A 12616-nucleotide genomic window follows, 5' to 3' on the forward strand; every position below is an offset into this window, starting at 1 on the left:
CCCATGGTGTCCTGCGTGTCACCCTGGTGTCCTGCCTGTCCTCACGATGTCTTGATGTCACCCTGGTGTCTTGCCTGTCCCTGTGTTTTTTTCTGTGTCCCTGTGGTGTCCTGCCTGTCCCCCATATGTCCTGCCTGTCCCTGTGGTTTGTTCTGTGTCCCCATGGTGTCCTGCCTGTCACCCTGGTGTCCTGCCTGTCCCTTTGGTGTCCTCGGTGTCATCCTGGTGTCCTGCCTGTCCCTGTGGTGTCCTGACTTTCATCCTGGTGTCCTGACTGTCATTCTGGTGTCCTGCTTGTCCCTGTGGTGTCCTGCTTGTCAGTCTGGTGTCCTGACTGTCCTCATGGTGTCCTCTGTGGCACCCTGGTGTCCTGACTGTTCCCGTGGTGTCCTGCCTGTCCCCGTGGTTTCCTCTATGTCTGTCCTGACTGTCCCCATGTGTCCTGCCTGTCCCTCTGGTGTCCTGTGTGTCCCTCTGGTGTCCTGTGTGTCCCTGTGGTGTCCTGCCCGTCCCCATGGTGTCCTGCCTGTCCCTCTGGTGTCCTGTGTGTCCCTGTGGTGTCCTGCCTGTCCCCCATGTGTCCTGTGTGTCCCTGTGGTGTCCTGCCCGTCCCTCTGGTGTCCTGTGTGTCCCTGTGGTGTCCTGCCCGTCCCCATGGTGTCCTGCCCGTCCCCATGGTGTCCTGCCCGTCCCTCTGGTGTCCTGTGTGTCCCTGTGGTGTCCTGCCTGTCCCCCATGTGTCCTGTGTGTCCCTGTGGTGTCCTGCCTGTCCCTCTGGTGTCCTGTGTGTCCCTGTGGTGTCCTGCCTGTCCCCATGGTGTCCTGCCTGTCCCTCTGGTGTCCTGTGTGTCCCTCTGGTGTCCTGCCCATCCCCATGGTGTCCTGTGTGTCCCTCTGGTGTCCTGTGTGTCCCTGTGGTGTCCTGCCCATCCCCATGGTGTCCTGCCTGTCCCTGTGGTGTCCTGTGTGTCCCTCTGGTGTCCTGCCTGTCCCTGTGGTATCCTGCCTGTCCCCATGGTGTCCTGCCTGTCCCTCTGGTGTCCTGTGTGTCCCTGTGGTGTCCTGCCTGTCCCCATGGTGTCCTGCCTGTCCCCAGCAGTGCCAGCACAGGGGACAGGCACTGTCCTGGCCCTGCTGCCACCCCAGAGCTGGCACAGCCCTGGGGCCAGTGGCCAATTCCCTGTGCCTTGTGCTGAGCAGTGGCTGTGCTGGCTCAGGAAGGCATCACAGAGGTACCTGGAGAATAAAATAGGTATTTATTGAAAGGGGAATAAAATAGATATTTATTGAAAGGCCTTTAGGATCCTCCATGGGCAGGACAAGAGCCTGGCCAGGGCTGCACCCAAGGTGGACCCAAAATGATCACAAAATGCACAAACAGTCACAAGATCTCACATTTTTATAAGTTTTGGTTTATTTGCATGTTGGGGTTTAATTGTCCAGTTACAGCTCCAGGTTGTGAGATCCCATCCTTCTTCTTTTCTCCCTTTAATCCACCCTTGTTTGTGCTTTTGGGCTGGAAGCTGTCCTTGGTGTGCAGCAGGAACAGGATTTGTTTTGTGTCCCTGCTGTGTGCAGAGCTGAGTGATCCCGAATGCGAGCTCAGAGCTGCACCCTGGGCAGCACAGAACGTGAAAAACATGGAATTAAACCCCGAGGCATCAGCTGGGGTTTGGGACAGAAGCTTTGGCAGCTCTGTTCCCTTGGAGCAGGAGCGTTTGGGCAGCTGGCAGCGTTGGTGTCACGCTGAGCTGCCCCCAGCGCGTCACACAGCACTGGTGGCACTGTCCCTGTGCAGATCCCGTGTCTGGTGGGATTTGTTCATCGTGGATCCTCCCCCCGCAGTGCTGGGGTTCGTCACTCCTTTCAAAGGCGTCACCGCTGCTCACTGGGGGTCAGAGCTCCAGAACCTTCCAGTCCCTGTGATCAGGATACGCAAAGCAATCGCACAGAGACGAGAGATTTCGCAGGGCAGAGCTGTTCCTCCGAGAGAGCCAAGGCCCAGCGAACCCTCAGCCTGTTTATTTCTTACTTTTTATACATTTGTGGGTCTGGCTGTGGATTGGCTTCTGGAGTTTTCACCTCCCAGCCGAATGGCCAGACCAACTGTCAGTTACAATTGTTTTCAGGTTAGAAATATGCAAACAAAGGACAGGGAATGAGAAACAAAGGATTTGTTTATGTTACATCTGTGAGAAAAAGGCAGAAACTGCTCGTAATATTGTACAGTAGCTAAAAAGTCTGACTCCATTTTATGAACAACCAAAAGGCTTTAAAAAACTCAGAAAAACCAGGGTGACAAGTCCCGTTCTCCTCCCACCCCTGCCCTTCCTGCTGGCTGGGACCCGCTTGTCCCCTCCCTGCCTCCAGCAGCAAGCTCACACTCTGGTGGAAAGGTTTTCCTTCAAGGCTGAGAAGAGGTCACTCCCTGTGGGCCAGTCCTCGGAAGCGCAGCTTTTCCTGCTGGGAATCCTTGAGTCCTTAAATCCTGTCCCAGAATCTGGGAATGCCCACCTTCCATCCTGTCCCAGAATTTGGGAATGCCCACCTTCCATCCTGTCCCAGAATTTGGGAATGCCCACCTTCCATCCTGTCCCAGAATTTGGGAATGCCCACCTTCCATCCTGTCCCAGAATTTGGGAATGCCCACCTTCCATCCTGTCCCAGAATTTGGGAATGCCCACCTTCCATCCTGTCCCAGAATTTGGGAATGCCTGGAGGGTTCCTCCGGGCTGTGGTGCAGTAGGTTGGCCTGGGAGCAGAGCTTTGGGTTGGGCTCAGCAAAGCCGTGATTAAAAGAGCTTGGAAGGATCGTTGAGTTTGGGAAAACCCAGCTGTCACCCTGGTTTTTCTGAGTTTTTTAAAGCCTTTTGATTGTTCGTAAGATGGAGTCAGACTTTTTAGCTTCTGTACAATATTAGGAGCAGTTTTTGCCTTTTCTGACAGATATAACAGAAACAAATTCTTTGTTTTTCATTCCCTGTCCTTTGTTTGCATATTTCTAACCTGAAAACAATTGTAACTGACAGTTGGTCTGGCCATTCGGCTGGGAGGTGATAACTCCAGAAGCCAATCCACAGCCAGACCCACAAATGTATAAAAAGTAAGAAATAAACAGGCACAGGGGCTCTGAGCCGTGGCTCAGCCTTGGGCTCTCTCGGAGGAACATCTCTGCCCCGTGAATCTCTCGTCTCCGTGTGATTGCTTTGTGTGCCCCGATCACACCCGGCCGAGGCATAAAACAAGGAAAGGGATTTTCTCCTGCCGATCCTGGGTTTTTGGAACCAGGAAACAGGGTCAGCAGGGCTTGGAGCGAGATGATTTTAAGGTCCTTTTCCACCCAAACCATTCCAGGATTATTGTTTTTAGTTGACAGTCAGCTTGGCTCAGCTGGTCAGAGCCGAGTTGCCTCTCACACTCTGTCCTGTGGCACAGTAGGATTTTATTTATTGACACGCGGTGACTGAAAATGGCTCAAGTGAAAGATGTGATACGGCATTAAAAGGGCAGAGGAGAGGGGAGAAGGTACTTAGGGCCTAGCTGATCTTTAAAGGCGGATCTGGTTTGTTTGTTAGGAGTCTCTTTAACCCTGGTTCCTCTGGATCAGCCTGTCCAGCAGCACGGAGCTCCCGCTGCAGCTGGAGGTGTGAAGGGATCTGTTTATCTGAGGCTGGGAGCCGGTGTCAGACATTTCCTGGAGAGCAGGAGATGATGGGTTCTCATATCAGACATTTCCTGGAGAGCAGGAGGTGATGGGTTCTCATATCAGATGTTTCCTGGAGAGCAGGAGATGATGAGGCTCTCATATCAGACATTTCCTGGAGAGCAGGAGATGATGGGTTCTCATATCAGACATTTCCTGGAGAGCAGGAGATGATGGGTTCTCACATCAGACATTTCCCGGAGAGCAGGAGATGATGGGTTCTCATATCAGACATTTCCTGGAGAGCAGGAGATGATGAGGCTCTCCTATCAGACGTTTCCTGGAGAGCAGGAGCTGATGGGTTCTCATATCAGACATTTCCTGGAGAGCAGGAGATGATGGGTTCTCCTATCAGACATTTCCTGGAGAGCAGGAGGTGATGGGTTCTCATATCAGACATTTCCTGGAGAGCAGGAGGTGATGAGTTCTCATATCAGACATTTCCTGGAGAGCAGGAGATGATGGGTTCTCATATCAGACATTTCCTGGAGAGCAGGAGATGATGGGTTCTCATATCAGACGTTTCCTGGAGAGCAGGAGATGATGGGTTCTCATATCAGACGTTTCCTGGAGAGCAGGAGATGATGGGTTCTCATATCAGACACTTCCTGGAGAGCAGGAGATGATGGGTTCTCATATCAGACACTTCCTGGAGAGCAGGAGATGAGGCTCTTATCGGGGGAGTGCACGCTGCTCTGGGGCCGGGGACATCGCTCTGCTCCTCTCCTCCTGTCCCCAGGGCTGGGCTTTGATCCTGAGTTAGCAAAGCCCGGCTGAGCCAAGGGTCAGCCACGGATCCGTGCAGGGTGGGAAGAGCTCCAGGATCAGGGAATGCAGCCTGGTGCTGGGATCTGTGCCTTGTCCTCTGAGATTTGTGTGTTCTGGGGGTTCTGGAGACATCTGACTTTTGGAAACGCGTCACGTGCCCAGCACAGGGACCACGCGGGGCAGGGGAGACCTGGAGGGGCTGGAGCGTGTCCAGGGAAGGGAATGGAGCTGGGACAGGGCATGGAGCCCCAGCAGAGGCTGAGGGAGCTGGGAAAGGGAATGGAGCCCCAGCAGAGGCTGAGGGAGCTGGGAAAGGGAATGGAGCCCCAGCAGAGGCTGAGGGAGCTGGGAAAGGGAATGGAGCCCCAGGAGAGGCTGAGGGAGCTGGAAAGGGAATGGAGCCCCAGGAGAGGCTGAGGGAGCTGGAAAGGGAATGGAGCCCCAGGAGAGGCTGAGGGAGCTGGAAAGGGAATAGAGCCCCAGCAGAGGCTGAGGGAGCTGGGAAAGGGAATGGAGCCCCAGCAGAGGCTGAGGGAGCTGGGAAAGGGAATGGAGCCCCAGCAGAGGCTGAGGGAGCTGGGAAGGGAATGGAGCTCCAGCAGAGGCTGAGGGAGCTGGGAAAGGGAATGGAGCCCCAGGAGAGGCTGAGGGAGCTGGGAAGGGGCTGAGCCTGGAGAAAAGGAGGCTCAGTGGGACCCTGTGGCTCTGCACAAGTCCCTGACAGGAGGGGACAGCCAGGGGGGGTCGGGCTGTGCTCCCAGGGAACAGGGACAGGACACGGGGAAATGGCCTCAGGCTGGGCCAGGCCAGGCTCAGCTCGGACAGCAGCAGGAATTTCCCCATGGAAGGAGCCCAGGTGCCCAGGGCCGTCCCCATCCCTGGAAGGATTTCAAAGCCCTGTGGATGTGACACTTGGGGACATCAGTGGTGGCTTTGGCAGCGCTGGGGGACGATTTGTACTCGGTGGTCTCCAAGAGCTGTTCCAATCCGAACCATTCCGTGCTTCCAGGAATCTCCTGGAGAGTGGGGACGCCTGGCAGAGCCGGTTGTTGTCCCGCAGTGACCTTCCCAGAGCAGCCCAGCACCATCTGCAGGGAGCCAGGAGCGGGTGGCAGGAGGCCAGAGCTGTCCGGCCTCACCCTGCCGAGCCCTGTGGAGGGAGGATGTGGGAAGAGTTTCCTGGGAAAGGGACAGGAGAGGGACAGGCAAAGACAGGACTGGAACAGCTTCTCTCCCCTCTGCCCCGACTGCTGAGGTTCCCGCGGGAACTTGTTCTTCCCTCACAGTCTGGGGGTGCCTGGTGACAAATTCGTTAATTGTGGCGCTGCGCCGGTCTGAGGAGCCCTGAAGGTCAGGGGATAACACAGAGCCCGGGAGGGAAGGGCTCAGTGAGGGTTTGGAGTGGTGGGAGTGCCCCCAGCTCCCTGTGAATGGACTCTCTTCGTTTGTCTCCTGATGTTGGCACCTGCAGTGGGAAGCACAGACGGGAATGGAGTTATCCTTAATTTCTGGCCTCCCCTGGGCTCCGGGCTGGCGGAGCAGGGTGAGCTGTGTGAACACGGGGCAGGGGTGATGGGACCCAAATCCCGCACTGACCTGCCTGAGATCACCTCTCCGTCCTGCATCCTCCTGCTGTGCTGCCTGAAGTTCCAGCAGAGCTGGAAGGGAGGTGGGATGAGCCCCTGATCCCGCTTGGATCTTACGGAGCAGCTGTGGCTGCCCCTGGATCCCTGGCAGTGCCCAAGGCCGGGCTGGAGCAGCCTGGCACAGCGGGAGGTGTCCCTGCCACGGCAGGGGTGGCACTGGGTGAGTTTTGGGGTCCCTTCCCACCCAAACCACGCTGGGATCCTGGGATCCCAAGACGCTGCTGGCTGGGATGGCTCCGGGCTGGCTTCTGACTCTCAGCACACAAATCCTGTGGGATGCAGATCCAGGGGATCAAAGGAACAAACGGAGCTCGGGGAGATCTTGGAGGCACTGGCAGGGTCTGAAGGGGCTCCAGGAGAGCTGGAGAGGGGCTGGGGACAAGGGCTGGAGGGACAGGACACAGGGAATGGCTTGGAGCTGGAAAAGGGGAGATTTGGGTGGGATTTTGGGCAGGAATTGTTCCCTGGCAGGGTGTTGAGGCCCTGGCACAGCTGTGGCTGCCCCTGGATCCCTGGCAGTGCCCAAGGCCGGGTTGGAGCAGCCTGGCACAGCGGGAGGTGTCCCTGCCATGGCAGGGGGGGCAGTGATGGGATTTAAGGTCCTTTCCCACCCAAAGCTCTCTGAGATCCTGTGAAGGTCAGGCTTTAACACCACTTAAGGAGAGATGTTCCCGGATGGAGCCATCAGCTGGAGCTCCCAGAGCTGGATGTGGGGATTTGCTCTGGGAGCGGGGCGATGGCAAAGCCCTTTCCCGGGGTGCACGCGCTGGGAGAACGCGCTGCTCCTGCGGGGAATCGGGGTTCTGCACGGGGGAGCGGAACCTGCTGCTGCTGCTGCAGAGGCACCGAGGCTTTGCTGGGCTGAGCCTGAGCCCGGCCTGGCCTTTGCCTGCCGGGCTGGGCTCGGGAGCTGAGCTGAGCTGGTGATTGACACGGAAAGGAGGCAGTTCCTGCGCATGCCCCTGGCCAGCGCAGACACGGCCTGAAATGGCCCAGGGACGTGTGCGGGGCGGCAGCTGCACTGCTGCACGGCTGCATGGCTGCACGGCTGCACGGCTGCTCCAGCTGCAGCGCTGCATGGCTGCACGGCTGCGCCGCTGCTCCAGCTGCACCGCTGCTCCAGCTGCACTGCTGCATGTCTGCTCTGCCTGCATGTCTGCTCTGCCTGCATGGATGCACTGCTGCACTTCTGTTCCAGCTGCACTGCTGCTCCGGCTGCATGGCTGCTCTGGCTGCACAGCTGCTCTGGCCGCATGAGTGATCCGGCAGCACAGCTGCTCTGGCTGCACTGCTGTTCCAGCTGCATGACTGCTCTGGCTGCATGGTTGTTCCAGCTGCATGGCTGCACCGCTGCTCCAGCTGCATGACTGCTCTGGCTGCACCTCTGCTCTGGCTGCACTGCTGTTCCAGCTGCACCACCGCTCCGGCTGCACCGCTGCTCCGGCTGCACCGCTGCTCTTGCTGCATGGCTGCTCTGGCTGTAGTGCTGCTCCCGCTGCACCGCTGTTCCGGCTGTGGTGCTGTGCAGCTGCACAGCTGCTCCGGATGCGGTGCTGCTCCGGCTGCACCGTTGCTCTGGCTGCACGACTGCTCCAGCTGCACCGCTGCTCTTGCTGCATGACTGCTATGGCTGCACCGCTGTTCCAGCTGTGGTGCTGTTCCAGCTGCACCGTTGCTCTGGCTGCACGACTGCTCCAGCTGCACTGCTGCTCTTGCTGCATGGCTGCTGTGTCTGCACTGCTGCTATGGCTGCACCGCTGTTCCAGCTGTGGTGCTGTTCCAGCTGCACTGCTGCTCCGGCTGCACTGCTGCACTGCTGCCTGTCACTGCTGCTCCGGCTGCACTGCTGCACTGCTGCCTGTCACTGCTGCTCTGGCTGCACTGCTGCACTGCTACCTGTCACTGCCGCTCTGGCTGCACTGCTGCACTGCTGCCTGTCACTGCCGCTCCGGCTGCACTGCTGCACTGCTGCCTGTCACTGCTGCTCCGGCTGCACTGCTGCACTGCTGCCTGTCACTGCTGCTCCGGCTGCACTGCTGCACTGCTGCCTGTCACTGCTGCTCCGGCTGCAGTGCTGCACTGCTGCCTGTCACTGCTGCCTGTCACTGCTGCTATGTCTGCACTGCTGCCTGTCACTGCTGCCTGTCACTGCTGCTCCGGCTGCACTGCTGCACTGCTGCCTGTCACTGCTGCTCCGGCTGCACTGCTGCACTGCTGCCTGTCACTGCTGCTCCGGCTGCAGTGCTGCACTGCTGCCTGTCACTGCTGCTCCGGCTGCACTGCTGCTCCGGCTGCACTGCTGCACTGCTGCCTGTCACTGCTGCCTGTCACTGCTGCTCCGGCTGCACTGCTGCACTGCTGCCTGTCACTGCCCTGGCAGGCAGCGCGGGGATCCCGGGGGGCTGGGGAGGGCTGGCAGCGCCGCCCTATAGCGAGGGACGCGTTTCCGTGGGGCAGAGTTCGGGGTTCTCTGCGTGCAGAGAGTTTCTGGGAGCCCCAGCAGCGCCAGAGCCCCGTTTCCTGCAGCTCTAACGCTTCAGCCACGCTGCTCAGGAGCTGCTGTGCTGCCTTGGGGTTTAATTCCGTGTATTGCAGGTTCTGTGCTGCCCAGGGTGCAGCTCTGAGCTCACACTCGGGGTCACTCAGCTCTGCACAGAGCAGGGACACAAAACAAATCCTGTTCCTGCTGCACACCAAGGACAGCTTCCAGCCCAAAAGCACAAACAAGGGAGGATTAAAGGAAGGAACAAGGATGGGATCTCACAACCTGGAGCTGGAATTGGACAATTAAACCCCAAAGTGCAAATAAACCAAAACTTATGAAAGTGTGAGACCTCGTGACCATTTGTCCGTTTTGGGTCCACTGTTTGTCCGTTTTGTGACCATTTTGTGCCCACCTTGGGTGCAGCCCTGGCCAGGCTCTTGTCCTGCCCAAGGCGGATCCTAAAGGCCTTTCAATAAATCTCTCCTTTATTCTCTTAGCTCTTTCCAGTCTCTTTTGCAGCTCAGCCCTCCCAAAGCATCAGTTTCAGCCTGAGGATTTGGGGTTTTGGGGTTGCAGCATTCCCAGTGGAATTCCCGGCTGTGGAACATTTCATTCTGCAGGCAGTGCCGTCTGAGGGCTGCACACTGGAAATAAAATCGGGAATCGCACTGAGGGAATTCCTTTAGCCAACCTCTGAGCCCTCCAGGGGCTGGTGGGGAGGGAGGAGGATCTGGAGCTCTCCCTGGGATGTGTCCTTGGAGAAATCCAGGCCGTTACATGGGGGGTTTGGTGCAGCTGAATGTGAATCCAGAGTGCAAAGGAGTGACTTCCTCTCGGTCTGCTCTTGCTTGCCAGGTCCTGGAGAAATACCCCAACACACCCATGAGCCATAAAGAGATCCTTCAAGTTATCCAGAAGGAAGGACTGAAGGAAATCAGGTGAGTGGAGGCACAGCCAGTGATGCTGGGGGTGCAGCTCAGCGTGGTTTGCTCTTAACCCCCAGCTCCTGAGGGGTTTGGGACTGAAATGTTGGAGGTTTGGGGTCTGGGTCCCATTCAGAAGCAGCTCCCAGGTGCTTTTCCCAGTGAGTAAAGCTCATTCCCAGGTGTGCAGGATTTTTTCCTGTCTTTTATGGGATAACCCAGCCCTGCTCAGGGGCTTCAGGCTCCAGGGAAACGGAAGAAAACAAAACAATTTCTAATTTCTTCTTTAAAAGAAAGAAGCAGATGGTCAGATTGACCTAAGCAAAACTCAGAGTTAGCCAGGGAGTAACAGAGCGGGCTCAGTTAAAGATTCTTATTTATAAAATGTCATTCCTGGTGCTGCTCTCTTTGTGGTCACACTGGAGGGGCACTGGTCGGACTGGAGCTCACTGGTCAGGCTGGAGCTGGACTGGTCTGACTGGAGGGGCACTGGTCAGACTGGAGCTGGACTGGTCTGACTGGAGGGGCACTGGTCAGACTGGAGCTCACTGGTCAGACTGGAGCTCGCTGGTCAGACTGGAGCTCACTGGTCTGACTGGAGCTGGACTGGTCTGACTGGAGGGGCACTGGTCAGACTGGACATGGACTGGTCAGGCTAGAGCTGGACTGGTCAGTGCTGGAGCTCACTGGTCACACTGGAGCTGGACTGGTCAGTGCTGGAGCTCACTGGTCACACTGGAGCTGGACTGGTCAGACTGGAGCTGGACTGGTCACACTGGAGCTGGACTGGTCAGTGCTGGAGCTCACTGGTCAGGCTGGAGCTGGACTGGTCAGACTGGAGGGGCACTGGTCGGACTGGAGCTCACTGGTCACACTGGAGCTGGACTGGTCTGACTGGAGCTGGACTGGTCTGACTGGAGGGGCACTGGTCACACTGGAGCTGGACTGGTCAGTGCTGGAGCTCACTGGTCACACTGGAGCTGGACTGGTCTGACTGGAGCTCACTGGTCACACTGGAGCTGGACTGGTCTGACTGGAGCTCACTGGTCAGACTGGAGGGGCACTGGTCAGACTGGAGGGGCACTGGTCAGACTGGAGCTGGACTGGTCAGACTGGAGCTCACTGGTCCGACTGGAGCTCACTGGTCACACTGGAGCTCACTGGTCACACTGGAGCTGGACTGGTCAGTGCTGGAGCTCACTGGTCAGACTGGAGCTCACTGGTCCGACTGGAGCTGGACTGGTCACACTGGAGGGGCACTGGTCAGACTGGACATGGACTGGTCAGTGCTGGAGCTCACTGGTCAGACTGGAGCTGGACTGGTCAGACTGGAGCTGGACTGGTCTGACTGGAGCTCACTGGTCAGCCTGTTGCTCACTGGTCACTCTGGAGCTCACTGGTCAGACTGGACATGGACTGGTCACACTGGAGAGGCGCTGGTCAGACTGGACATGGACTGGTCACTCTGGAGATGGAGTGGTCACTCTGGAGCTCACTGGTCAGCCTGTTGCTCACTGGTCACTCTGGAGCTCACTGGTCAGACTGGACATGGACTGGTCACTCTGGAGCTGGACTGGTCACTCTGGAGCTCACTGGTCAGCCTGTTGCTCACTGGTCACTCTGGAGCTCACTGGTCAGTGCCCTTGGCAGACCACGAGGGCAGCAAACACCCAGCACTGACACTGATGAACCTTTTTAACAAAATCCAGTGGATTTTGGGCAGAGCCTGGGGCAGGAGCCCGGGTGGGACCCAGGAGATCCAATCCGTGCCTGGGCAGCGCAGAGTTTGCACCAAAGAGCCGAAAAAAGCAGGGCAGGAAGGCAGAAACCTTTCATCCTGGTCAGGCTCCTCCTTTTGGAGCTGTCAGGGCTGGGCCCCAGCTCTGGGAAGGGTTTTCCTCTGAAGGAGCTGCGCTCCCAAAGGCGTTTGTGGGAGCAGCCAGGTGGGAAACTCAAATCTCAGCCCTTCCCCTTGGCCACGCTGGGCTGCTGGGCAGGGATCTTTGCTTCTAAATATGAAAATGAGGTAATAAAGCTTTCTTTTGGGTGTGATAAAGCTTTCTTTTGGGTGTGATAAAGCTTTCTTTTGGTGTAACGAAGCTTTCTTTTGGTAAAAAGCTGAAGGCTTGGCACACTTGAAGCAATTAAATTGCAGTCAGCGCCTGGATTTGTGCTTTGTGGTTGAGCCCGTGACGAGATGGGTTTAACACAAATCAGCTTTTAGGAAAGGAAGAGTGCTGCCAGGGAGGGAGCAGAAGCTGCCGGGTGAGCGCTGGGGCTCTGCAGGGTTTCGGTCCTGCCACGTGGAAGTTCCGGGGGAGCCCCCGGCAGTGCCTGGGGCTCGGTGAGTCCGTTCCCGGCTCGGGTGTAAATAAACCGAGGAGCAGGTTGATTTGGGAGCAGAGGATTCCCGCAGGATGCCCCAACCCTGCCGGCTCTGACTTTGGGGGGTGTTTGTTGGGGGTTTTAATTCCCCATCTACGGCCTCAGATCCTCGGGGTGATGAGCTGAGCCACCCCTTTCACGTCAGGCTCTCAGAGATCCCGGGGACAGGGAGCCGAGGGCAGGGACAAGGGGCCTGAAGCTCTTCTTCTCGTGCCTTTTTGTACCGCCAGGCTTTGAAACAGAGGAGCTTTCATCAGTAACTGTTCACCTAAAAAAAACCCCCAAAACTGTGGTGAAGCCAGATAAATCTCTACGAAAAGCACCCAGAAAAATTAACTGTGAAGAGCTGGAGAGGGGCTGGGGCCAAGGGCTGGAGGGACAGGACACAGGGAATGGCTTGGAGCTGGAAAAGGGGAGATTTGGGTGGGATTTGGGGCAGGAATTGTTCCCTGGCAGGGTGTTGAGGCCCTGGCACAGCTGTGGCTGCCCCTGGATCCCTGGCAGTGCCCAAGGCCGGGTTGGAGCAGCCTGGCACAGCGGGAGGTGTCCCTGCCACGGCAGGGGGGCACTGGGTGGGATTTGGGGTCCCTTCCCACCCGAGTGGCTTTTCCAGAGCCTGGGAATGAGGCAGAGGGAATGGGGAGCACAGCTGGGGATGTGTTCCTGTGAGCCAGGGCAGCCCCTCTCCCTGTAATCCCAATAATGG

General features: G+C 57.5%; 1 protein-coding gene across 1 annotated transcript in view; it reads left to right on the forward strand.

Annotated features, from left to right (window-relative positions):
- Window positions 1–12616, forward strand: part of LOC120750061 (putative Polycomb group protein ASXL2) — a 59702-nt gene that overhangs the window by 21294 nt on the left and 25792 nt on the right. The window contains exon 2 of the mRNA XM_058419698.1: window positions 9458–9540. Coding sequence (XP_058275681.1) covers window positions 9458–9540 — 83 coding nt within the window. The remainder of the gene's footprint in view (window positions 1–9457; window positions 9541–12616) is intronic.

Source organism: Hirundo rustica, chromosome 3, assembly GCF_015227805.2.
Source record: "Hirundo rustica isolate bHirRus1 chromosome 3, bHirRus1.pri.v3, whole genome shotgun sequence".
NCBI lineage: Eukaryota > Metazoa > Chordata > Aves > Passeriformes > Hirundinidae > Hirundo > Hirundo rustica.